Source organism: Typha angustifolia, chromosome 15 (assembly GCF_048772165.1).
Source record: "Typha angustifolia cultivar Huaian chromosome 15, ASM4877216v1, whole genome shotgun sequence".
Taxonomy (NCBI): Eukaryota; Viridiplantae; Streptophyta; class Magnoliopsida; order Poales; family Typhaceae; genus Typha; species Typha angustifolia.
In genome coordinates, this window is record NC_133253.1 from 15,228,832 (window position 1) to 15,256,514 (window position 27,683).

General features: G+C 37.2%; 2 protein-coding genes across 2 annotated transcripts; both read right to left on the reverse strand.

The window, feature by feature from the left end:
* Positions 1-4,227: 4,227 nt before the first annotated feature.
* Positions 4,228-8,774, reverse strand: LOC140779150 (putative zinc finger protein CONSTANS-LIKE 11). The gene is made up of 4 exons (XM_073124132.1): positions 8,199-8,774; positions 7,833-8,069; positions 6,469-6,815; positions 4,228-4,838 (listed from the first exon to the last, which is right to left on the reverse strand). The coding sequence occupies exons 1-4, from the start codon at positions 8,727-8,729 to the stop codon at positions 4,703-4,705; spliced, it is 1,251 nt and encodes a 416-aa protein (XP_072980233.1). The 5' UTR covers positions 8,730-8,774; the 3' UTR covers positions 4,228-4,702.
* Positions 8,775-12,379: 3,605 nt separating this feature from the next.
* Positions 12,380-14,908, reverse strand: LOC140777003 (probable WRKY transcription factor 31). The gene is made up of 6 exons (XM_073120903.1): positions 14,575-14,908; positions 14,368-14,466; positions 14,116-14,277; positions 13,673-14,008; positions 13,441-13,554; positions 12,380-13,336 (listed from the first exon to the last, which is right to left on the reverse strand). The coding sequence occupies exons 1-6, from the start codon at positions 14,833-14,835 to the stop codon at positions 12,662-12,664; spliced, it is 1,647 nt and encodes a 548-aa protein (XP_072977004.1). The 5' UTR covers positions 14,836-14,908; the 3' UTR covers positions 12,380-12,661.
* Between the last annotated feature and the right edge of the window lie 12,775 nt (positions 14,909-27,683).

A 27,683-nucleotide genomic window follows, 5' to 3' on the forward strand; every position in this document is an offset into this window, starting at 1 on the left:
GAATGGGAAATCTTCATGAGGAATAAAAGTTCCATCCATCTGGATAATCTAATTAAGAGAAACTCGAATCACCTAGTTGACTTCAATTCAGTTTATTTTATTATACGTTTCTTGACATAATTAATTGAAGAAGTATCTTTGGATCTTCCTTAAGTAATGGAACGTCCTTTATAATTGTATATAGGAAAGTTCTGCAATTTTCCTGCAATAGAGTAATTGGCAGCCCATGATAACCTTTTTCAAGTTCTAAAATTATATTGGATTAATTACAGTTAACTTAACCTTCTTGTGGTCTGGCCGATCGATTTCAACTTATTCTTGGTGTATTTTGAACTAAATATTTAACCCTCATCTAGTCCTAAGTTACAATCATTAATCAAAAGTTAACAAAAATATGAAAAGACTAAATTACTTCTACAGAATTATAGTTTGATTTGAAGATGATAGAGATAGTGGTAGGAGTAGTTTAACCATTTATACTATTAGTTTGGATAGAAAATTCAATGGCACTTCGTAATTTGGTTTGAACCACAGAAGAGATAGTTAGTTTAAGTTAGAATTGTGCTAAAATATAGAGGCGTGAAATTAATTCCTGCAGCTAGAGCTGTAGAAAATCCTCTCGAGCCAAGGAATGGCCATGTGAAGGATGGAGCTTAATTGCTAGCTTCGGATGTACAACTTGCTTTTGGCCCTCAAATCACATGCATTCTACGACGTTCACAAGAAAGTATGGAGCAAATCACGTAGCGTTGCTCCGATGCCCATCGCACATTTCCTTTCCTTCTTGTGTGTACATTAGATGTACACAGGCGAATGGAATACAAACTCAGTAATAGTTAATTAATGGAGTAAGGATCCAACTATAAGGACAAGGTTACATGAAAGGCCCAACTAGTGATTAATAACTTGGATAGAATGTCGATAATTGTTCGATTAGAAGTTGGCGCGAGCAGATTCCAACTAGATATATCGTTTGATGTACATCAATACTTGGATTACACACATTTAATTGTCCTATTATACATGCACCGAATCCCAACTGGAAATGTCTAGCTATCCTAGCTAGTTTAGCCATACCTAGTCCTATATATTATATCACATCTGGGCTATGAGAGCACTAGCTAAAGGCATCGATAGTTTTCTCTTGTGGAGGAAAACTACACCGGCTAGAGAAACTTGACCAAGATCATCTATGGTGGTCGGATGCATGGTAGGGAACTGAAGGTGAGAAGTGACATGGTGCAGCGACCCACAAACAATGTGTATCTAAATATAGTATCCACAACAAGAGGGTGATGAGGCGGAGTTTCCCAAACTAGTGTTAGGTCAATATGAGACCAGCTGATGAATTTCTCCGATGAAATTGAAATAATAAAATTATAATTAAACTATAATTTGCTTGATAGAAACAAATTACTCGTAAGGAGGGAAAGTACACTAATTTGCGGTTTGAACAGCTAAAAATATAATTAAACTACAATTTGCTTGATGAAAATAAATTACTCGTAAGGAGGGAGAGGAGACTAATTTGCCGTTTGAACAGCACAATTGCCTTACTCTGATGGTGCTCCGACAATCCATAGACTTTATCCAACACTTCAATGGCCAAGGAAGAAACAAATAGAGATTAGGAAGAAAAAAGGAGAGGACGGTGGACGGTGGCTAATGAGGGAAGGAGTAATCACGTAGGGCTTTTAAGGGAGACGTGGGGAAGAATAAAGTTGAATGAGTCCCGACTCCCGCTCGACGTTCCTAGTGAAGTTGGAACTCTCTCTCTCTCTCTTAACCATTACGAGAGAGATGGGAGGGGGAAAAATAGCACATATACGTTGTGAATATGCTTGAGTGGCCGACCACAGCTAATTGTGGCTAGTCAAACCACACATCCTAATTTTTTTTTATTTTCTTAGTATTATTGTTATTAATTTTGGTGTTACGTACATTAACACGAGCAGATTCCATCTGGATGTAATATGTCATTATGCACATCTGATTGTCTTAACAAGCACCAAATCCTATCTCAAAATATCTAGATACCCTAATAGATTGTTTAGCCATATCTTGTCCTGTATATTATATCACATTAATCAACTTAACAATTGCCAAAAATTGTGTGACTCGTTGATTGAGTGCAAAGTGATTCATCATTGTGAGCTGATCTGTATGGGCACACAGTTATTGGTACAGTGGGAAACAAGCTTGACCAATACACCATTTCAAATAAAAATCTCAACACCCATGATCTCATATAAGTTCTAATTAGCACATACAAACAAGGCACATGCATGAACATTAATGGTCAACTAATAAGTTAAATAAATGGCTGTGAATCTTTGTTGTCGATCTAGTCCCTCTTACTAAAAGACTCAAGCCATGAATTGTAATCAGCCTTAAATCTTTAAGAACACCACACATGGCCTGCTGATAGGCATCAGTTGACTCTTATTAAGCCTAACTTGCCAGTTGCCGAATACAGGCGTAGCTCGCACACAGTTCTGGCACTAGAAGTCTATAATCCCGTTCACACGCACATACATCTCTATGCCTAGCTATTTAGTTGACTCATAAGCAACACCTACGTACTTACAACCAATTAATGTCCATTGCGAGCAAAGGAATTCCATCCCTGGTATGAATATTAATGGCCCACAGACCTAACACTGTTATATGCTACTCAATCTTTTCAAGAATAAGCCAAGATATATGTGTACATATATATAGATTATGCTGGAATACAGATAGCTTTGACTCGTCGAGCTGATCCAGCATTGCATGAGACATATCAAAGTTCGCTTAGAATATTTGAGTCTGCCATATACCGAATTCTACCTAATGTTTTGTAGACTTCTCAAGTTTCTCTTAGATAATTCATATTGGAGAGCCTAACTTCACTGTACACGTACATAACTAGACCTAACTGAGTTCTTCACAGGTGTTAGCTATTAGGTCAACACCGTCTAGCTCGCTACATATACATATATATATCCTCTAGGTGATCTTCATCAACCATTACGGAATGATGAGAAGGGTCCTCTTCCTCATGGTATTAGCCATGGCATTGGCCATCTCGTTCGTCTCCGCCGCTACTGAGAGCGAAATGAATGATCACAACCAGCCTAGAAAAGAAGAAGAAGAAGAAGAAGCAGCAGCAGCAGCGTCGTCTGCAATGGCAACAAGCCGCTTTCTTTGGCAGTACGGCGCGAGAGCCACCATGACATGCAACAACTATCCGCGAATTTGCCATGCGAAGGGAAGCCCGGGGCAGGACTGCTGCAAGAAGCGTTGTGTGAACGTGAAGAGCGACAACCTCAACTGCGGGGGATGCGGGCAGAGATGCCGATATGGGTGGGCGTGTTGCAGTGGCAAATGTGTGAGCATAATGTATGATCGGAGAAACTGCGGAGGATGCAAGAAGAGGTGCAAGAAGGGTAGCTTCTGCAGATATGGGATGTGTAGCTATGCTGATTAAAGATCATTGCATGACATGGATAGGATTCATATTTGATGTAGTGATGATAGAATAAATGATAATGCCAAACTCAATTGTACAACCTAGTGTAGTCTTTCTCGGTGTTAAACGTTCAAAAGATGTATATGGCGAAACAAAAAAACAGAAGCTCGATTTTCCTCCTTTCAGATTATCTTTAATTCGGTTTTATTTTCCCCTTCGAAGATAATTGCATTGTAAATTTGTAATGAACAACAAATTAATATTTTAGCAAGAGGTGTGCAGATCTGGAGCAGTTTGTGAGTACATTATCGATGTGGGGATGATTTATTTAATTAACTGATATCAACCTTTGGTATTGGAGGAGCTTCGCTAAAATAATCCACCAAAATCAATCCCAAGTAATTTGGGCGATTAAAGAAATGTAAACTTATCTGATATTCAACTTATTCCATACTAAAGCTGCCAACAAACAAATCTAAAGTTCAATATTAAGCTCAAAAATGCATAATTTGTAAAAAGAACAACAAAGATCCTTTTACCTCCTTGAAGTGTGTAATAAATTAACAGCCTAGCGAGAAGCAACCACTGGATTAGAGCTAAGCACTCAGTCAGTTTAGAAAGTACAGAGTCAATCACATATAACTCGAGTCCTTTATCTAATTATCTTGTTTCTTTCCTCGTAATGTAAATAAAGGGATGCATCACAACTATCACTAAGAAATATGATTATGTTTATCAACCAGCAAATACAAACAAAGAATAAATGGAATAAACATTTGGTGTGTATTTACAAAGGACAGTTTATAAAAATAACAGCAGCCCAAAAAATGTAGCCATTGCAGGTTGAGCTTTCCAACTACAGATGTTTCATAAAGTAGTAAATTATGCTAGGAATGAACTTATTTTAATTGGGATTTAATCCCCATTCTCTCTCTCTCTCTCTCCAAAAAAAAAAAAGAAAAAAGAAAAAGAAACCCCTCAAAAGCAATGTTTCCCGATTGCAAAAAACTCACGGAAGAATAAGACTCCCTACAAAACTTATTGATCCGAAAATTATTCCACTAGAAATATGAAAGTCTCTGATGTATAGGATAATATGTGTAATTGTCTTGAATTATATCGTTACTTACGAATCTGCACCTGAGGAGACAGCTCTCTGAGTTCATGCTGTCAATCTCCAGTCTCAATTGTTCGAAATACTATCCAGAAGTTGTCCAAATGAGAACAGTGTGATCCTCAGGAAGAAGTGCCTCAGATTTTCTTTACTTCCTCCTCTCTAAGAGGAGCATAATTGTAAACATCATCAGACTTGACAAATCGACCTTTCACACGCTTCCTATTATCCGCTCTGGCTTTTCGCGAGGCGTATCTTATCTGCTTCCCAAACCTATGGATGAAAGAATAGAAATTAGAAGATTCAAACTAACCATCCTAATGGTGGCAACGAGACATTAGAATATGTTGGCAGATACGCTGAGGCAAAGAAGACCATGCAACTTCCTAAGAAAGGAGAGTAGGTGCACCAGACAAAATCAGCAGCAAAAAACAACAAAATTTCAGAACCTTCGGATAAGCAAGATCTCCCTACGAATAACACTGAGCTAAAAGATTTAAAGGAATAAGAAAATTTAGTAATTATCAAGGAGACAGGAATTTCAATATCACTTCACATCCAGATCATATCAAGAATTGGGAGACAAAGTGAACACCAAATAACTGAATTTCGAGAACTGGCAGGTCCAACAAGTTAAGCAATTAAGAGAAAAGAATATATATATATATATATATAGAGAGAGAGAGAGAGAGAGAGAGAGAGAGAGAGAGAGAGAGAGAGAGAGAGAGATCAAATATTAGAATAGAATCGAAAAAGTACTAAAGTAGTGCATAAGGCTTCCATGATGTGGGATCCAAGGAGGCCCTTACCCTCATTTGAATTTTGAAGTGGTTGTTTCCAATTTGTCCATGACTCACATGAATAGTTGGGCATAGTCACACGAAGCCTCTTTATATAGTGAAAATAGGGACTAAAAGCAAAAAGAAGTTGAGTGACAATAAAAAATGAACAGAAAAAAATCGTGTTGTAAGCCACGGATAGATGACTTCATCATGAGTGTATAAATCATACTGCAGGTGCACTACGAACTTATAATTAACAGATCTTGAGAGTAAAGTGATAAAGCTAATAGAAGACATGATATTACAGTTATATGAGCTGGGCATAGAGTTTATCAACTATGGAGATATAAGGACGAACTTCCATCGTACAAAGATTTTCTGAAACTGTTGAGACTCTATGGGATGGATGAACTTAGCTAAGATACCTCAATGCACATGAAACTAGCAGAACAATACCTGAAAAGATCTATCAACTTGTCGTGTGGATAAAATGGAGATGCCTTGTTAGAAGTTTATCCTTTCTCAAATAATATTCTCTTACAATAAATAGTAGAAGAGCACTTCCGTTGTTCCAATTTTCTTTTCAAAGAAGCCGTCATCCTATTATTTTGTTACCTATATAGATATTCTCTATGGTGTGTCTAAATATGTACACATTTATATACAAGGAAAGACAACAATGGTCACATGGAAATTAAGCAAGAAATCAATTCGAATAGTAAATTGCAGAAAAAATTTTACATTAAAGAAAATCCTTACGTGTCAAAATATTTCATGTAGACAAGATTCAAGAGACATTAAAACAATAATTTTGGACATGTTAAAGCGACATTAAAACAATCAACTCGACAATATAATGATATATTAGATTCAATTAGTTCTTTAAATGCACTGCTTCATGTGTGTACCTACTTGGACATAGTCTGGAACAACTTTCTCATCCAACTATAACATTATAGGAAAAGGTTTCTAACTAACTAAACTGCATGTCAAGTAACTTTGAGAAACAATGGTTAGTCTGCACTTGTAGGAAAAGCATGTCAGCATATAAAAGGCTATAAATGACATACTAAAATGACATGCAGAAGGGGTAATCAGTAATGTTAGATGCAACTACATACATTCGGCTTTTCTTTTTCTCATTGTATCTCATTTTTGCTTCATTCCTTGCCTGTGGTTGAGCAGTTTCCAGAGTAGAGTCCCTCGGTGAGTCACTTGTGAGAAACAACGATGATTCTTCACAATCTTGATAATCAGCAGCACTACTCTCACCGGTGAGGTTAGATAATGAAATGGAGATATTACGACCAACATTGGCAGGAGGAAAACTTTGGCTGACATTTCTGCTGCAGTTGAAATTTAACAGAAAATGATCTGCAGTGCTGTTCGCAGACTGCATGGTATTGGATGGTCCAACTAGCTGACAACATGGAAGTGTTCTGCAATCATATTTCACTGAAGAGGATGCCTGTAGTAATGAGAGATCATCAACATCAAACGGTTTCAAAATCTCGAGTAATTTAAAAGATTGGATGTCATTCAGTATACTTAAACCTATAATTAGTAGGATTGACGGCTGCAGCATAGATTCCTTATGAGCAACATGCCTACAGATATATTAAAATTCATTATGGGCTACACTGATGGCTAAAGAAGCATACTGTCATGTCTTTTTGTGCTTTATTCTACTGATTGTTCCTTCATGAAGAAATTAAGATGGTCACATATGAATGGGAAAAAGAATAATAATAACAAACAATATAATGTGTAGAGGCACAAGCAAGATTGGGGCTAGAAAGTGTTTGATTGTAGTTTAGATCATTTTGGCGTGCAACTTAGAGACAAACATGGGAATACTTCAGGAAATTATCAATGAAATAGCTGTCCTAAATTCCGAGTTTAATGAAGCTAACAATGATTATTAGGCAGATCTTGCCAATTCTAATATGAGATTAATTTGCTATGAGGATCTGATTTAATCTAGACAATTAAGTAGAAAAATATCCTATAAAAGAATGTGAATTATGCAAGAAAGAAAGGTTGAAAGTCTTGAAAAAAATGAAGAAAAGAGATCATAAGCTTTTAGAGAAAATAAAGAGCATGTGAAATAAAATCTCTCTCCAATTGACATCCTACTCTAGTTAACATGCTAGCAGCTGTTCTTTTTTGGTGAATAGAGTCAGGTTACGATTGGCTAGGTAATCCTTCAATACCAACACCAAAAAAAAGTTGTCCTTCGATACTCTTCACTGAACTCCTATTAATTTGCAATTCATTTGTGTGGATTGGTATTAGTTGAGTATCCCTCTATCAAAAGGAGACTGAATTGTGGAGGGTGTTAAATAGTCCTTGTTCTCTCAGGAGCCTTGAGCTCAGCTCATTTCCAACTCTGTTCAACCTTGCTGGCCTATCAAATTGGCGGAGCTTTGAGTTGTGATCTCATTTAAACAATCTCAAGCAGAGATACAAAAAGTTGTACTTGTACCTCTAACGCATTTTCAATACAACCACTTGGATCTGCAACTGAAACTTTTCTTTCTGAAGGGAGGCCATCCAATCCAACATCTTTCAATGGATACTTAGGAACATTTTGCAAACCTCCAAATATCTCATTGCCTTTCTTGGTTTTTAGGCCAGCATAACCATTACTAAACCATTCGGAGAGCTGGTCATCATCATCATCGTCGCATATTCCAGGATCTAAGATACGAGGACAAGCCAACTGTAAAGCAAAGATAAATGGTACTTAATAGAGGTGATAATATGCAGAAATTTTTCAACCAAGTGTAATGCTAATATTGTCTTATTAACAATTACACGTCGCATTAATGCAAGTATAGAAAATGGATACCTCTGGAAGATCGATTTCTTGCTTATCCAGCGCCTCCGGCACCACCGAGGAAGAAGAAGTCGCAGACGCAATAGCAAAAGCGGAAGCCATCCACGAATCAAACCCACCTGCGCCTCCCGACCGGCCCGCCGCCGGAATCCCGGGCAGGCCCGCCGCGTCCTCCCAGCAATCGGTCACGAGATTCTCGCTAATAGTCATCAGCATCCCGTGCGCGGGAGGGGCGTCGGCGTTGGCCCAGAGGCAGGACAGCTCGTCCGGCGAGGGGCAACCGGAGTAACCGGTGACCAGGTGGTGGCGGTGGGCCCAATGAGGCGAGGAGCACACGTGGCAGAGGGAGAGGCGGTCATCGAGGCAGCGTAGGACGGCGGGGTGGGAGAAGCAGCGGTCGCAGATGACGACACGGGCGTGGCGGCGGGAGAGGGCGTTGGCGGAGTGGATGAAGCTATCGCAGAGGAGGCAGAGGTGAGCCGCGTCGGCTTTACAGTATACGAGGGCTCGTTGGGTCCCACAAAACTCGCAAATGGACTCCATTCCCTCTTTTTCTTAATGATTAATATAATAACAAATAATAAATTAGAACCTGATTGGGTTGGAGTACTTTAAATAGCGAGGAGAGAGATGGAGATGGAGATGGAGACGGAGATGGACGCGTGGAGCTGATACTGCGGCGGCGACGACGCGCCGGCCATGGACTAGTCCAACGAAGCCCTCATCTTGCCGCTTACTGCGCTTTCGAGGATCAAGACTAGATATCCACGGATACGTATCGATAACTGAATTGAGCTATCCTCTTGGCGATCGAGTACTTGTACCCGAAGAAAAGTACTAGTCTCCCGACAAATGCTCAGACTCCTGTAAGGATTTCCTAATCGGCGAACTAACACCCTCTATTTACGTCGCCACTGCCCCCAACTTCTTATCCTCTTTGCTCTGCTAGGGTTTTCCTCGCCTCCCCTCCCCCCCCCTCCCTCTCCTCTTCCTCCATTGTTCTCACTTTATTCGCTTCAAGGTTTCATATCTTTACCTCTCTCGTCTAGTTTTTTTTTGTTTTGAAAAGAATATATAAAAGATTTAAGAGGATTTCGCTCTGAGTCTCATCTTATTCTCAAATTCAATCTTACACATTAATCTTGTTTAAAGTAGCTTGAGATTAATTTCCTATTAAGGATGAAGAGGATTCTTACGCCCTGAGGATGGATTTTTTGGACCCTCGTCGTGCTTTTCTCACTTGAATCTTGCTCTCGTGTGAGTCGAGATTGATGTTATATTAAGGATGAAAAAAGATTCATAAGCATTCAGGATGAGTTTGGATTATTTTGACCTTTGCCTCTGTGGGCTTCGTTCATTGGCCGTCCATCACTGCTCTCCCCCACTCTCCCTCTCTTTTGTGCTTTAAATTGTAATGTATCTCGTTTTAGATTTCGTTGATGACGTGGCGTCTTAGGCTGGTGATCCACAGTGAACTCTCTTGTTCTTTCATCTTATTGGAGGTTCCAACCTCCTTAGCCAATAAGTGTGAAAGTTTTTTATATTTTAAACATCAATTTGGCTTAGCTGAATTAAACTTATGATCTCTGTTCTGATGTCATTTTAACTCACAAATTATGCTAAAACTTTAAGCTATTAGAGAATATAGAGTTTATATTTTATATTCTAACATTATGCACTGTTGGTAGGCAAGGGATGCTTTTCTTTTGTTCTATATTTTAGGTGTAATTTTAGTCCGCTTCGGGTTCAGTTGAAAGTGGTGACTAATGCTTCCGAAGCAAGAGTTATTTAAGAGAAGCACAACAAAAAGGGTTTCTCTTGAAAAGTTCGCGTGTTCATCTTAGTAGAGATTGTGACATCCCTCTACTTATGTTTTATATTCTTAATAGCGATTTTGATTTTTCTTTACACTCATGATTATAGCCACATGATGGGTGAATCATGATTCACACATATTCTTATGGTTCTACTTGTTATTGTAGCCATTTTTCTCGTGCATTTAGCTTTCTTCATATTTGGGTCTAAATATTACTTAGCTCAGTTGATGGCTCAACAATATAGGAGTTGCTCGGCAACATGATGAATTACAACAAGTCTTGACAACATTTAATTCAGAGTAATAGCTCAGCAATGCACTAGTTTAAAATCTAAACCAGGCAGCTTAATGTATTAGTTAAAATTTAATGCGACCTGAGTGCTTCTTTATCGAGGGAGAGTTAGTCATTTGTCAAATCCATATCTAGCTTTCGGCTCTTGAATGCTTAAATAAATAAAAAAATTGTATTCAACTCCTATCCTTGTAACTTAGGTAGGGTTCACCTTATGATAAACCTCAATTGCTCAAAAAGCCCATGAGTTAGGCCTAAACATGATCATTAGGCTCGACTCGTCCAAACCTTGCCTGAATCCACTCGGTTTTAACGGGGCTAAGTCAGACCCGAGCCTGAGATGGTAGTAAGCGATATGGGCTAATCCTTTGCCTACCCGACTCGGCCCGAAAACCTGATCCACTACTCTCATCTATAGCCCAACTCATAATTCATATATATTCCTATAATTTTTTAGTCTCATATTATATATTTAGTAAACTATATATCGATATATAAGTATGTTCGTATGAAAGATAACTAAAATATCTTCATATAAATCCATTAAACTCGGTTTAATAAAATATAATATTTTTTTATATCTAACCCATCATGTTAGAGCTATTTTACCTAATCCAAGCCCAATATCTAATGGGCTAGTGGGCGGTAACGAGCTAAAATATTCTAGCCCGGCTCCTAGCCCGAGTGATTGATGGGTCCGGCCGTTAACTAATATTTAAGCCTGGTTGGTCTAAAAAACCCGGCCTGAAGTCTACGTGGCCCCCATGATAATCACGTCTAGCTAGGCTCAATTTGGGCCCGGCCTAATTATAATGGAACAGCCATAAATTGAAACTTGGAAAAGAAGGACAAGGGCCAAAAATGGAAGAGGAGAGTAGAAGATGAAGTGATAAACTAAGCGGCACAGACAAGAGTAATAAACATCAATTGCAGCAATCATCATGCTACAGGGTAAATCTGAACATTATGTAGTGGGGTTTGCTCCAAAGGCACAAATCAATCAGTCAAACATAAGCAAAATTTTCAAACTAGATAAGAACCAATAATGATCTATTCTGAATGTTTGACTTGATTGTTGAAAATAGCCTTTTGGGTTAGGCTTAGATACTACATCTACTAATTAACCATAGGGTCTTTTACTGGATAAAGGTCAAAAAAAAAAAAAAAAAAGAAGAAGAAGAAGAAGAAGAAGAAGAAGAAGAAGAAGAAGAAGAAGACGAAGAAGATAGATTTGTTATGTAAACAACGAAACATTATTGAGTGTGAACCGTAATATGATTAAAATAATTATCAGAGGTTATCTTTAATGCTGTCCGTTCAAATATTATATATATATTTATCCCTCTATTTATCACGGGTTATCCTTAATATTTGACCGGTCAAAAAAATAGACTGGGGAACCTTACGGTATGAACAGTAATGTGAATAAAATTAAGGGTGTGAACTAACATATCACAATAGAAAAAACAAGCAGGAGATGCTACAAGTTGTATGATCTAGTTACTTATCAACTCCCCTTTGGAGTAGTTGCAGTCCTCCCTTGTGTCATGCCATTTGCCAACCATTATTATTATTATTATTATTATTATTATTAACATTATCTTTACAATATTCAATAGTAGGCCACACAAAGGACCAAATAAAGGAAGACCACGTAAATATATTCTAGTTGGCAAAAATGAAGTCGTCGTGATCTCCAGTTCCAAAACTCTATCCTCGTTTCCATTAATTTCAACGCCCACTTGCGTCAAAATGCGAATCTTCCTTCGTAGCCCATTCGTAGCTAAGTTAACGGACATAAATATATATACTAATCTCCATACCAACGGATCTGCTACTCCACCAGCACACCGGTGGCTTCTAAGTCAAAAGATGACCAATCGACACGTAGCCCCTTTTTGAGACCCCAACATGCAGTCCGAATGACTAACCCATTTCCGTGTCAAACTAGTCTTCACGTTGTTAACGTGCATGGGAGCTTTCCTTGACTCGCTCTATAACGTTTGAGATTTCTATGGGAAGGAGCAAAATATATATATATATATATATATATATATATATATAATAGAAAGAGAAGAATAACAATACTGATACTTTGGACATCTTCGTTTATATTGTCTTTATACACAAGGCAAATTAAAAACAACATCTAAAGAAGATAGAAGAAAGTATGCAGTTTTGTCTTTTACCCATATCCCCAAATTACCATATTCGGCAAGATATGTATCCTATATGATAATATTCAACATGATAAACTTTTCTCCACAAAGAAAAATGAATTATGATGAAACAAAAAAATCAAGGAAAAAAAAAAATAATAACAGCTTCCATCTGTGGATGGCCAAAAAATCGGAACAAGCCCAATAGCTAGTTGCTGTTGTCATGGGTAGTAGTTTTGTTAGAACTACTACTATTATTATTGTTGTTGTTGTTGTTGTTGTTGCTTGTTTGATGAGTGCCACTGATGATCGAAGTAATTGCAGCTGCTATCGCAGCCGTGAAATTGGGATCAGCTGTTATCGCTGCGGTGGCGGCGCTTATATCAGCTAGAGAGGGTTGTGCAGCCGACGGTGGCTTTGGGTGCGAGAACTGTGCGCCGTCCAAATGTGAAGACATCTGAAGGCCGGAGAATTTTGTTTGGTTGTACAAAGCCTGACTTAAAATCTGCGGTAGGGACGCCGCCGCCTGCGGTGGTGCTGCGAAAGCCGGAGCACCACCGGAGAATGGGAGTTGGAATTGGGCCGGCGGCCTTTGCAACTGAAGTGGGTTGAGGGAGGAGGAGTTGGTGAGATCCAAGGTGACGGTAGGAAAAGGTGCCGACGCCGATATCGTCGCCATGCTTGACGTGGAGGGAAGAACTGTCCTGGTTAAAAAGTTGGAGTTCATCAGACCGTCGGTGCTCGACATGGACCCGGAAAGGAGCATCGATGCCGCAGCCGAAGTGGTTGATGCCATCGCCATGGCCGCTGGTGGGAGAGGGTGGTTGTGCGTGCCCTCGTAGGTAGTTATCAAGATTGAGCGGTCTTCAGCGCACCTTTGGACCTAAGTTCATGATGCAAATTAAGGGATTAATTAGTTGAATTCTTCGATGAATATAAGATCGATAAAACCATAATGGTTAGTTTTAAGAAGTAGAGGAGCATTACTTGCTTGCGGACTGGGCATCCGGTTGCCATCGTACATCGGTAGTAAGCGCGAGGGCAAGGATTTCCTTTCGCCATCTTTTGACCATACTTCCTCCATTGACATCCATCAGTGATCTGCATGTGGTCAGACAATTTAATACTTTGAGATCAAAACTAATTATGATAATTAGGTAACAACCGACGATAAATTAAGAGTTCGACGCATGTGATGCATGACGTTTTAGCATCATACCATTGGTGCTTCGGATCTTGCTCGAACTGACACACGAGCTTTCCTCATGGTGGCCTCTTGGGGTTGCTCTGGACTCTTGGAAGGCACTAACTTGGGTATCTTGTTAGCAATCCAGTCATGGGAAGGTAGGATCGGGCTATCTTCTCTGCTAGACCTATCAAATGAGACTATCTCCTTGTTGGTCGGCGACGAGCGATGCCCGCTGCCGGCTTCTGTCGAAGAATTCGACGGCTCATCGTTCGCATCTGCCGCAGTGAGACCGAGACCGAGGTCCATGAATTGCCTCGGCGTGATGTGCTCGGGCTTCTTGACGTCCGTGATCTTATCATCCGTAGCCTGAAACATGATATAGATCTATAAATAAGAATACATGTCTATATTGATGTAAATTGGAGTAACACTCAAAAGAAAAGGAAAATCTAATTAGAGATGTTAGTTACTACCTCATGGTCAGGTTGGTTTCCGTTCCTTTGTTTCCGCTGCTGCATCAGAGTGACGAAGTGCATCTGGAGGGCATTGAAGTTTGTAGTCACTTGGTTCAGCATCCCCCTCAGCCTCTGGTTCTCTTCATTCATCCGGCCGAGCTCAGCCTGCAACGCCGTCAGCTGAATCGCCACAAACCGATTTAGTCCATAAACGCAATCTTATGAAAAAGAAAAAAAAAACAACTAGAGATAAACTCCAAATCCAATTACCTCAGTCTTGCCTTGTTTGTTATTATCGTCAGGCGACACGCCGTCGTCCACCGTCGACTGGTCGCTCCTTGTGTTGGCAGTCAGGAGCTGCAGGCCAGTCTGCAAAACAAATCAAGAATCGATCAAATTCAATCATCTTAAATCGATTGAAAAGAAGAGAAAATTAGATAATTTGCATAGGAAATAAATTGGACTCCTACTACTAACATTGATGGTGAGGTCTTCCTTCTTGATACTTAAACTAGGGACCTTGAGATCGGTATCGGGCTCGTCGACACGAATACCAGTATTACTCTTCTTCTTGTCATCGGAGAAGAAGTCCATCTCGACGGAATCCATGACAGATCTACGCTTGAGACCGCCAAAATCACTGGATTTGAATAACAAAGGCTTTCTCGCCAAGAACCCAAGCGAGTTCGAAGAGTCGAACGTGAGCCCACCTCCAGAATCAAAACTACCTTTTTCCATAAATCGACCAAGACTCTATCGGGACGAGAGGAACGGAGTATTAATCAAGAGAGGGAGAGAGAGAGGAGAAAGAAATTTGAAGTCTTTTACCGGTGGGATGGGATGGGCATTAAAAAGAGTATCGACGACTTGGATGGAGTGACATCAGACGCTGCGTCAGTGGGGACGGTTGGTGGGATCCCGATGGCTAACCCGTAAGAGTACTAATTTTGTGACGACCTGATCGAGAATTTTGGCGAGCTCTCGTCGGGTCAACTCTTATTTGGGCGTGAGCCAGGAACGGAATAAATCCAACCCTTCCCCAGAATTACTTGTTAATCTTATCGTGCAGGGTAAAGAATTGTCAAAGTCTAGATAAATTATTCTATTTCTCCTCTCTACTCTATCGAGAATAGATGCGATCTCTCAGAGAGAGAGAGAGAGAGAGAGAGAGAGAGAGAGAGAGAGAGAGAGAGAGTCAAGTTGAAAGGGACTAATTCAACGAATCCAGCGCCTCCGATTGGGCAGGCGCATACCACGTTGGAGAACTCGTCAACAGCTTTGACTCGGACCCCTTTCTGATCTCGAGCAGAGGGAGGTGACGGGACCGTGAGGGGGCACGACAGGTGGCGCGGGGCCCACAGTTGGCGGGTAGGCCCCCCACGTGGAGCGGCGTTTAGATTGGCCGACGGGGAGGGGGGGTGGGTTTGTTTCTGGGGCTTTTGACCGGGCGTAAACGGATTACGAGGATCCAATGGGGATCAGTTAAATTATTCCTTTTTCGTACGTATCTGGCGGTTGTGCTGTTGCTGCTGTGCGTGTGCGTAGAAGCCAGTGAGATATGCTGCATTGGGTAGGTTTGGATTGGGTTGGATTGGATCGGGTCCAATAGTGAGTATTTGAACATTCTACTATATTCATCAAATATTGTTTTAAACTTACCGTGCAGGTGACTTCTACGCCATATGAGCATATGAACATATGTAAGCACACTTGCACTGCTCACTCATTCAGTAATTTCTATACATTTATTTTTTTGCTTATATATATCTTTTAGAGAAAGAGAAAGTGATTTATATTAAATAAATTTATGTTACTAATCATATCTGGACCGATCTAATAATAAAATAATTATGAAAATTTAAATGGAGATGGCCTCTAGAGTTAGGATCCTACATATTTGATGTTGCGGTGATCGTTGAGGGTACTAGATGCTGTAAAGTAAGGTGGCCGTTGGTAGAGGAAGATGGCTAGGGTTTGGAAGATCGGAATGCTTCTATGGTTATGATTACTCCTAAAAAAATAAAGAAGATCTAACGGTTATAATAAAAGGTAAGGAGGAAAATATTATCTTAGCTAAACTCAAATTCATTCCATGATGATTATCAACATATTTCCTCTCCCATTTATAGGAGTAAAAAATCCCTAACGAATCGAATCCACAATTCATATATATGTTATCCAATTTATTTAAAATAATAAAATAAAGTTAACTAACTAATTTGACTTAAACTATGTTATCTGATAGTAACAAATTAATAATCAGGCAGTGTTTTTTTGTATACCCGTATAAATTATTTTATATGGCATTCATATTTATTAAAAGCATCTTACTTTGGAACTAATTTTTTCAAGTACTAATATTTGGCGAGTGACTTAAAATAGTCAAAAACTCTCAAGGTGTTTTGGAGTTTGGTTGGAATGGAGATTATTTCAGACGCTGTCAGTATTTTTAGAACTTGCATTACTATAAGTCACAGAGTTTGTAAGGGAAATTACACAACGCATTTTGCCCAACATAATGATTGAGATGTTATAGATCTTAAATGTTGCAAATCAGTGCGTTTGACCCTCTAATTTGTATACCTTATGAATAGTCCATCCGCAGAGAGAAGGATAAAAAAGAAAGAAATAAATATTAGAATATAAAATATAAAAATTATTATTTTTTAATATCTAAAGTTTTTAGATTAATTAGTAAATTAGCGTAGCATCAGAATCAGAGGTCATAGATTCAAATTCTATCGAACTCATAATTTGCTTGAAAATATAAAACTTTACATATGTAAATTGTATCCACTTCTCGGAAGTGGTTCGCTAATAAAAGAATTATGTAAATAACAAAGGGTTTAAATACTAAATACTACCCTAATCTTGTTGAGATAATATTCACTCCAATCAAATCCATTAAAAAAATCTTGAAAATTAACTCAAACAAAAGCCTTAAGCTGTTAGATAGGGGCCTAAATTCTTTCAATTTTTACATTCTCTTATATGAGATTAAGCTCTCTTATATGATACTTAATCACACTTTACTATGATGTTAATCTAGTCTTACATTGGGTGATTCAAAATGCTAAAGAAAGAAAGAAGAGATGGGTTTTTTTTTTTCTTTTTCAAACCATATATAAAAATAATTAAACAGAAGTAAAGAAGTGGGAAAATATGAGGAAAATAAAAGAGAGGATTTTTTTTTTAATTCAAATAAAATCTCCACACTTGATACCAAATTAAACTGATCATTAATCAAATTGGCCAGGTGACCGACTTTAGCTTTGACCACCTGTAGTCAAACAAGAGTTAGGAAACGGTATCAAATTATATCATTTTCTACTCCTATTCAATTTTAATCGATCATTGTTCCTCTAACTACAATCCTGTGGCTTTAATTAATACCCTGAGACAAAAATTTTATTTTTTATTTACTTTTTGAGAGAAGTGGGGAAGAACGCCAGTCAGGATCATACACATACATACATATAATACATGTAGACATACTTTATTGAACATTTGTTTGGTAGTGAGTATTGTTTAGTACGTTTCTAGAAGCAGGTACTTGTAAGGATAGTAATTAGAATCAGACATACTAGATGTTGACCCAGTTAAACATCAGCTCATTGGATTATTTGTTCAATTAACCGGTGGTTCATCCAATCATATCACTATTTTTTTTTTTAATAGAAAGATACCTAGCCATTTTTAACTAGCCTTTATATTTAACAAATCAACAGTTAAAACTTATGGCTTTGTATATCGTAGTTAACAACATATTAACCAATTTATGAATGGTAACACAAAAATATGTTAGCTAAGTATTTTCGGTGCATAAATACAATTTATTAGCAAGAAACATAAAATTAGATAGAACTATAGAAGTCAATCCGTTGATAAATTAATAATCACAAAGTTGTAAAACACATAAATATACTACTAACTCAATATTTTCAAAATTTTAGGATTAAAGTACCTTAAGATAAAGAATAGGATAATTTAAAATTACAGATAATTTAGATAATTTTTAAAAAATAAGAGATGTGTTCGCCAAAAATCGATTGAGTTCAAGAGATACTGATTCAACCGTTAAGTTGGCTGATTTTCACTAGGAGTGGGGAGGATCAACAGGAGTCGTGAGGAGCCGAGCCTGGCTCTGCCACCTCTGCCCTCATCCTTGCCCCTCGAGATCTACACATGCAGTCGCTAATGCTGCCGAAGGTGAGGTGGGGAGGGGAAGGTGGGGGTTGGCTTTTGGAGGATTAAAAATTATAAGAAAAATTAATTATCTTAATTTAATTAAAGAGTCAAAAAGTAAAGTCATACTTAAATCTTTATTAATATGATTGAAATACATAAAGAGGGCATCTAGGTTATTTTAGAGTTAATTATGTTTGATATGATTACTATGTAACTTGACTCGCCCAAATTTTCTCATGACACACTAATAGAAGGGTGAAATTAAAATTTCTCTAAAGTTTATAAGGGATATTATAACCTAAAATAATTTAGGGGGTCCCGTAAAAATCAAGTATAGCTAATAGAGGGTGTAGACGTAATTAACCCTAAAATTAAACCAATTTGGTGGTCGGTTAACTGGTTCATTAGTGCGACCACCTAGTTCTAAGGTGATATTTCCTTAAAACTATTAAATTTTTTGTAATCATATATTATCAGTTTAGAGAAGACTTTTAACTTTCATAATGTGAAGGTGAGAATATTGATTTAAGAAAATCACAAGACTATAAGATTTTCATAAAAATTTATTCTAAATAATTGCATTTAGGTCTTTTTACTAAAATTAATATTTATAAGAAAAGCGGATGAAGGACAATGACCTACTGAATTTTGCCCCTAGCAAGCTGAATATGGGTGAATGCATCCCTTAGTTACTGAAGACCTTGTTTGCTTTGAATCTAAAGACTCTCGCCGAATTAGTTCAACGACCGCTAAACTAGTTCAGCAATTAAATATTTTTTTAATCTTTTTTATATCTAATTAAATTTACTCTTAAATAAATTAAAATTAATAAATAAGATTAACTAATCGAGTTCGAGACTTAATCTCAAATCAAACAAGGTTGAATGAATTGCCAGAGGCATCAATCAACTCCTTGAGTTCTCCCTGACCTCTAGTAGTTCATGGGGATGAGGTAGCTCTCTTTTACTTCATCTATGGTTCTTTGGAGCCATCCATTAGGCTAGAGCTTGCATCTAGAGATCTTTACCTTGCCAGTTGGTTTAGATTTAGTAATCGCTAAGTTAGCACTACTCACTTATTAATATTTTTCTACAATTTTATGCAATTAACCGTGAGCATGTGTGTTAACCTCAATAAACTAGCAAGCCATAGAAAATATGAGGAAATTATAGTTTACTCCGCTATAGCTAAATTTTTTTATTTCAAAACCAAATATTCACTGCATCCTCGTGAGGAGTTTAAGTGCTTAAGTTAAAAAAAATATATAATAAGACTAAAATTAGGCGTAGGTCTAATCATAGCGATGTAAATAATAGTTAACTACAGATACGTACGTATACGATACTCAATTGACATTAAGCAAGAAAAATAATAAACGAAAAAGCTTGACAGTGGATGGTGGTTCATGAGGGCCAATTCTATCACTCCGAGTTGACCAATTTCCCAACAACCCTAATGTGATAATTTAGTCGAGAGAGATGATGGGATTAAACTTGTAGTTGCGCACGTTGTACGGTTGGAAAATGGGAGCACAATCCAATTGGTGGATCTGGTCATCAAGTAGTCAGTCATCTGGATGAATCTGAGAGTGAGACCTCTTTCCCCGCCGCAATTATCTAAAGAACTTAATTAATTCACGTAGGAGATGACTTAGATGCTTAATCTTCTATATTATTTTATGTCACGTATTAAGAAAAGAACACGGTATTACTCAGAGATGCCGTAAGATATAAAAGAAATGAGAAAATTTTATTTGACCTTGGGTCATGATTTAAACTCTTCCAACAGTATCAAATAAAGAATTAAAATATTTTGTCAAGATAACTCGAAGAACATTATAATAGCACACAGATCAAATTTTGTTTAACTCGAGACTATGGTTACTCTCGGTATGTTTTCGATAATATTTAATTGGAGAAAAAAAGAGGTTGATTTGGATATTCAAATAGAAATGTTCCAAAATAGTTTACAAGCAATCTTTCAACAAGATTATCGCATGTAGTCTGTCAGTCATCCAGGGCGTTGAGAATTCATTCAAGCTCCAGGTAGCTGAATTCATTATCTATTATAATATCTCTAAACACGCTACATTCAATTTGAACTTATAACCCCTTACTATTTAGTATGACCACCTATCAATTATACTAATTAAGACTGGGGCCTAACAGGCCAAAAGTTTCATAGAAAAAGTATGATATAGATGATTAATCTATGGTGCAATTAGTTGTTAAGCTCTAGGTAGAATTGGATTCCATTTTGTACATTTATTAATCGCTAGGATGAAGACAAGTTGCATGCTGTCTATTACTCGTTCGTTGGTACATGCACCACAAGGAACAACTTGATAGAAATTAATTTCCATCCTTCTTGTAGCAAAGAACCCTAATCTAACGTTATTGGGAGATGTGTGAACGTACTCTCTTTTAACACTAGACGTCTTAATCAAGTACGTACCCCTCCATTAAATCTTCTGCACGTCTTCCTGGCTAGCTTGGCTGATTTATTGGACCAGTAAGTGAAAGCCGACGTAATTTTGAAACGCATAGACTAGACAAAAGAGAAAAGAGATCAATATCTATATAAATAAGCCATGATCTCGTAGACCATTCCTTTTGTCTTCTGCAAACAAGTACCTATCTATCTGTATGTTTGACAAAAGAACAAGGAGATCAATTAAACCTACGTACGTAATGAAGAAGAGAAGTTGGAACAGGAGAAGACTAGAATGAGGAAAAGTAGAGGAAACTTCAAAGAAGATTTGGTAGGAGAGAGTACAGCAATGAAAGGGTGGAATATGACATCTTCATCCAGAGAAAGTTCTTGAGGCTAGCTACTGCTTATACGCAAGAGGATAATTAGTACACGAGAAGATCGATGATGGGAATTAGTTTGATAATATTTATAACTTGTCCTCTTTCCTGTGGCTGAGACCAATATTGTTCATCACCATAAGTAAATGGCTAAAGGGCCAAGAGATTGTCACTACTTTTATTACATCAGACTATATTTCTTTGGGGATAATTAATTCTTTCACATCCCTCGTAATGGATGGCTAACAATTGTGACTTGGTGTGAACCAAATGAGGTTAAGTATTTATGTTTGAAATACATGTGAATGAGTTAAAATGGAGCCATTCACAAGTCATAGATTCGGTATTTACGAGTCTTTGTCATAGACAAATTTGAGATAGCAGTCATCCTCAATATTTGGTGGATTTAGAGGTATCCAAGGCTTCCAAGAAGTACTGCTAATAAAGTTGCGTCTTCGAAATTAAAGCATGCACATGGGACATGGGTACATAATGAAGCCTATCTATCATACTCTCATCATCGTTGACATTAAGCACCGTAACAATGTTTGACCAGATCTATTCAGAATTCATATCTAACTTCGATGTGAATATTTAGCGTCCAAAACTTGTTGTATATTTGGTTGGATAAGTTTGCATAGCATATGAAATTGTAAACAAAAGGATCAACGTCCAAATGTCAAGTCTACATACGTCTGCATGCTCTAACTCTAGATCTTTATCTCTCTTGACTCTATCTCTGATAAGGATGAGAACAAACAAACAGACAAACTTTGGCCCTTCTATTAAAGATGGAAAAACTTAATTAAACAAAAGAAGATTTGTTTTGTTTGGGTATGATTACTGTTCTGTACTTGCATACACAAACTATTTAAGCAAATCCTAATTTTAATTTCAGTATACTCTTTACTTTTGGGTTTAAGGATTAGAAAGTCATTAAGAAGGAGTTATATATGCACGTTTCTCTTTCCGAAATACATCTCCTTCCTCTATTGAATATAAAAGATAAACATTCAGTAAGGCTTCATTTGGTTTACACTCATTTCTTACTTTTAAATACTCAATAGCTACAAGCATGGTCAAACTTTTTAATATAAAGTTTGCATCTAGCAATAATTTTATATGAATGTTTGAATGAAATGGGCTTAAGTTGATCTAGCAAAGTTTGAGACTGAGTTCAAGCCTTTAGGACAGCATGTACAAGTGCTATACTTACACTTGCAGAAATGGTCCCAAAATACAGTTGTAGTCGTTGCCCACATACGTGCAAAATATACAACTAAATCGCGATGCATATCCTTCCCGTCATGTTATTTATACATATCGCCTTCATGCGATCTCTCGCACATTTCCAATATCTTCCCTTTTTTGATGTTCGATTACACGGTATATATGACAGAGTCTAGTAGTTAAAGTATCTTCATAAAAGCTAATTAAAGCCATCAACGTATAATTACTTCAAGTCTATGCCGTTTACCCACTACTAACATCTTTCTTTATTCACAGACTGCAGCTCTCGTAGCTGTAGGAATCTCCTGGAATCCTGGTACTGAAATTGGCAGTCTATGAAACTATTTGTTTCCAATCAATGGCATGCTGATGATCTTATGTATGACGAGATGCTACTATGTTACCGAACTTTTGACTTGCGTGGTTAATTTGGTTCCAAACTACTTAGACCAGTCAAAAAGACATTGACATATATGTTCAATACTGACAGAGACAAACTTTACTGCATGACTGTTACTAAGAGCGACAATCAGGTCGTGTTAGCCGTGTTCGGATCGGATTAAAGTACTAATACGAACATGACCTATTTAATAAATGGGTCAATTTTTCTAAACACGGACATGACCCGTTTATTAAACGGATAACACGACACGACCTGTTTAATTAATAAATTATATTTTTTATACAATCCGTTTAATCAGACACAACCCGATTAACCTATCTATACAACATGTTTAACCCATTTATACAACCCATTTAATTAGTTTACATCCATTTAACACAATACCCATTTAACAAAAATATTACACATTTACACAAATCGATTAGATTTACAATATTAGGAGAATATTTAGTAAAACTAAATTCAAATTTGCTCAGCAGCTTCTGGCAGGGGAGGCATTGTCGGAGTTGGCAAAGCGTAGAGGCAAGGCTCTAGGAGCTGGCTCCTATGGCGACGAGCTCCGAATCTACTGAGGAAGACGAGGCGGGAGAGGTTAGAGGCGGTCGGTACAATCGAAGACGGAGAGGTGATGGCAGACGGAGACGGGGACGGAGGCATCATGGCAAGCAGAGAGAAGGAAGGAGGCACCGCGGTAGACAGTCGTGGTAGCAATAGGAGAAGAAGGGGAGCGAGGACGGCAGGCTGAGACAGGGAGTGGAGACGCGACGGTAAGCGGAGATGGAGACATGGGAGGGGGCAGGCAAGGGAGGCGATAAGTGTGGCGGCGCTGGAGAGAGACGGGGCAAATTTTTTTTTTTTCGTTCGAAATGCTGAGGCGACTGGAGAAGAGGAAGTGGAGAGATTGAGATTTGAGAGAAAGGGTTAGGTTAGGGTTTTATATATATATATATATATATATATATATATATATATATATATATAGGTTGGTGGGTTGACCCGATCCGTATACTTAAACGGGTCAAACGGGCCAATTGTGTAAATCCGAACATGATCCATTTATTTAACAAGTTAGGCGTGTTGACCCATTTACGACCCTAACCTGATTATATTAAACCCAAATCCGATTAAGAGCTGGGTTATTGTGTCGGATTATCGGGCCGAGTTAAATTTTGCCACCCCTACTTGTTACTGGGATAAAACAAGGGGCTGCCATGGAATATACGTATGCTAAACTTATTAACATTATAATTAAAGTGCTAAACTTATTAACATTTAATCTATGCTAACTCTTTAGTTAAAATCCTTGCATTACTATGAAAGTAATTGCGTCAAATTGATATATAACGCTGATATATCCAATGGTTTAGTTAAAAAATAAATCGCCAATCTTATTAGTGCTTTTAACTTCAATATAAGGCGCTAAAGAGTTGGCAACTGAAAACCAATCATGAGCTTCTTTGTTCAATTCCTTTAATCTTTCAATTGCAGCCTCAAAATCTTGCAATGTATAAGCAGCCCATATGAAATCTTCATATTCCTTTCTCTTAAATAATTTACTAAAATTGGCACATATATATCTAATACAAAATTTATGCTCCACATTCGGCATTAACAACTCAAAAGTTTGAACAAGGTCCTAGCATACAACAACATTGCAATAGTTAGTCACGCAATTAATATGCATATCTGAAATAAATATATAGATAAATATATAATTAAATTATACCTTCTGGCAATTTGAAATAAATGTCCATCCTTTGTCTTCAGGCCTCCTAATGACTGAGATTAAAATCTCAAAAAATTAAGTTCAAATATTTTTGCACTCTGCTATTACAATAGTAGCTACCAATGGATACATTTGATTATTTTTCATCTCTTCTAACAGTATGTATTAGTTAGCCTCCAAAGAATCCTTTTAGATGACATGTATCCAATCCGATTATAGGTCTACAACATTCAAAGAACTATTTAGCTTGCGAAACATACATAATAAAAAAACCTTTGGAATCTTGGTGTAGTACTCATAGTTGGCCTATCTACATGCAACATAGCTGTACTCCCTGAATACTGTCTTCTAATAACCTCATAATAGTCCTATAATCTAGTGTATTACTGCTTATGGTCACCTTCTAGTTCATCAATAGTTTTTCTTTTAGCTCTATACACTTGCATCCTTGATGCATTAAGTATACAATCTCTTCTAATTATTTTTTTTATTGAATTTACTTTTCAATAAGGATTATCAACTAAATAGTCTATATACTTTTTCGCCAACCAAGTAGAATTAGCTGTCTTATTACTATAAACTCTTTCACATTTATGTGGTCCTTTGATATTCTTAATTTGGAAAGAATTTTGTGCGAGTCAATAGAAAACTATGCATCCGCACATCCCTTCTTATATTCAATAGTGATTGTAGAAGATTTATTTCTAATGTATTTGAATTCATATCCTTCTTTAATATGAAACTCTTTCAATAAGTCTCTAAATGAGTATGCATTAAAAAATATCATCCCAAGCTTTAACACATGTTTAGTCATATGCTTCTTGTCATGATTAAATTTTGGATAATTAAATTCATTTAGCTCATCACTACAATCATCACTTTTATTAGTATTAGCTCGTGGATGAGAAAATTCACCTCTATCAATTTCAAAATAAATATCACTACCCTCGTTGTTGTCATTATATTTTTTAGTACTAACACTTTCATCTTTATCTCCATATGAACATATAGATATAACAAAATCATACTCTTTATGGTTAGGTATTGGCATATGGTCAGATAATTGATTTATAATATTTTTATTTTCTTTAACAGTACTAGTAAGCATTGGCATATGGTCAGATAATTTGTTATGTCTACAATTTTCTTTAATAGTACTAATAGACATTTCTCTACTTGACTCATTTGACTAAGTTCACTATTATTATACTCCTTGAATCTATCTGTAACTTGTATTTATAATGAAATATATATTATAATGTATCTATATGCTGACAAACAAACTCAATGTTTATGCAAACAAATAGACTTAATGTGCTTATGAAGTGCAAACCACATATAGATTAGAGGGACCACCAATAAACTCATTATATTCACTATCTCATTAAGCCCTAGAAAAACCCCAAATTTAGGATGAAAACTAAAAAATTAATATTATAATATACCTCTAGGAAAGTCTATACCTTATAAAATCAGAAATTTTAAGTGGGCAAACCTTACAAACTCTCTAATCTACTCGATCTCTTCTGATATTTGGCATTATGTGTCTTCTCTAGTGCTTGAGTACCTTAGCATCCTTGAAAAGGAAGAGTTTAAAGGAAGAAGATAAGTTTCTCTCGTTCTCTCTTCTCTCAACCAACAATGTGGGCAATGTTGATGGCATTGGGTGTGGTGCAACCGTGTGAGGTAGCGTAGTCCAATTGGTGATAGGTAAGTGTAGATAGGTAATTTTATATTTTCAGCTAATAAACCTTAATATTTTTCTCCAACTAAAAGGATAGAAAGGTAATTTTAGGATTCTGTTAATGATGTCTAAGGGGTTGTATCATTTTAAAAATCTAGGAGGGTATTTGTACGCTTTTATAGTACAAAGGGACAAAGTGACTCATGATCAAAGTATAGGCGATGAAGTGTAATTAAGCCTATAATTTAAGTTTGAGATAACCAAAATAAAAATTAGTATTATTAGAATTTTTTTCGAGGATAATAGTCTAAATTTATATAGTTATCCTTTGAAGACTAAAACTAAAATAAGGGATTAATAATCTTAAGGATATATTATCCCTTTAGGGTAACCTAAGGATCGACAAGAGTTGAGGATTGTAGAGATCATTCTATCCATTCACTCATTGGAAAACAAAAATAGAGAGGTCATTCAGTCTAAATTGTCGAGATTGTCAAGATTCATTTACGTTGAGGAGAAGTACATTGGCTAGTGGAATATAATCAAATGTGCTGCATCCAACAACATCGAAACTCTCACATAGCGGAGTAGGAATGACAATAGGAAGGTCCAAGACGATGCATTCACATCTAGGAAGGCTTCAGTGCTCAACTTCACTGCTGCCCTGTTCCCTCCTCCCACATCCACTATGACTTCAACCCCCGAAACACCTCCCAATGCTCCAAGATCATGCTCTTCACTACCTGCTTCGCTAATCCTGCCATGGCCTCATTAGATGCAGCATGGATGCTCGAGTTCTTGATTTATATGTTACAAATTGCCTTTTGGTCATTCACTATATCGCAAGAAGACGAGCGAATAGTCTTAAACTACATACTTATATAATGCTATGAATCAACAACCTTGACATCCAACCCGAGCACAAATGTGCGGATGTTCAAGCCCTTGGTGAGAAGGAGACGCGAGAAAGGCGTCAGGTGGTAGATGCCATCAATTTTTGCACCGAAGGTTCCATTGCTTATTAGAAGGCGCAAGAGGCGATGGAGCATTGGGTCCTTCTTGTGTGTGGGGGTGGGCAAGCCCATAGATGTGATCGGCAATATTGAGCCCCAAATTGCACTTAGGAGTTGAGGAGATTGATCAAGAGAGGACATAATTTTGGATGAGCATTTGGGCTTGCACGAACTCCACATAGCTCTCACTGTTATGGAGGTCCATGATATTCGTACTAATACTCAGGTATAATTTTTTCCACATGACCTGCTATTTAAGAAAGAGAGATTATAAGGATAAGCACTAAGAAAATGCTTAAATTCTATGTTACTAACTGGTTAGTTAGCTCACATTTATAAATTGTTTGTTATACCCCTTAATTTATTATTAAATAAAGAAAATTTTATAAATCACACTCTATATTTTATTTATTCTGTAACTTACACATCATTTTAAAGAATTTTGTAACTTGACCCTATTTTTTTCCTATATTTTTTTATTTAACACCTCGGGTTAACTCGAACAGTATATTAAATAATTTATAGAATATTT

Bases quoted from the DNA above. Each gene is read 5' to 3' on its own strand.
- LOC140779150 (XM_073124132.1), bottom strand. From the start codon at position 8,729: ATGGAGTCCATTTGCGAGTTTTGTGGGACCCAACGAGCCCTCGTATAC. The intron at 6,816-7,832 runs GTACAAGTACAA...TCATTACTACAG, and splicing joins GTATTGAAAATGCGTTAGAG to GCATCCTCTTCAGTGAAATA. The intron at 4,839-6,468 runs GTATGTAGTTGC...TTTCATCCATAG, and splicing joins GAGAAAAAGAAAAGCCGAAT to GTTTGGGAAGCAGATAAGAT.
- LOC140777003 (XM_073120903.1), bottom strand. From the start codon at position 14,835: ATGGAAAAAGGTAGTTTTGATTCTGGAGGTGGGCTCACGTTCGACTCT. The intron at 14,278-14,367 runs GTAATTGGATTT...GTGGCGATTCAG, and splicing joins ACAAACAAGGCAAGACTGAG to CTGACGGCGTTGCAGGCTGA. The intron at 13,337-13,440 runs GTAATGCTCCTC...TCATGAACTTAG, and splicing joins GATGCCCAGTCCGCAAGCAA to GTCCAAAGGTGCGCTGAAGA.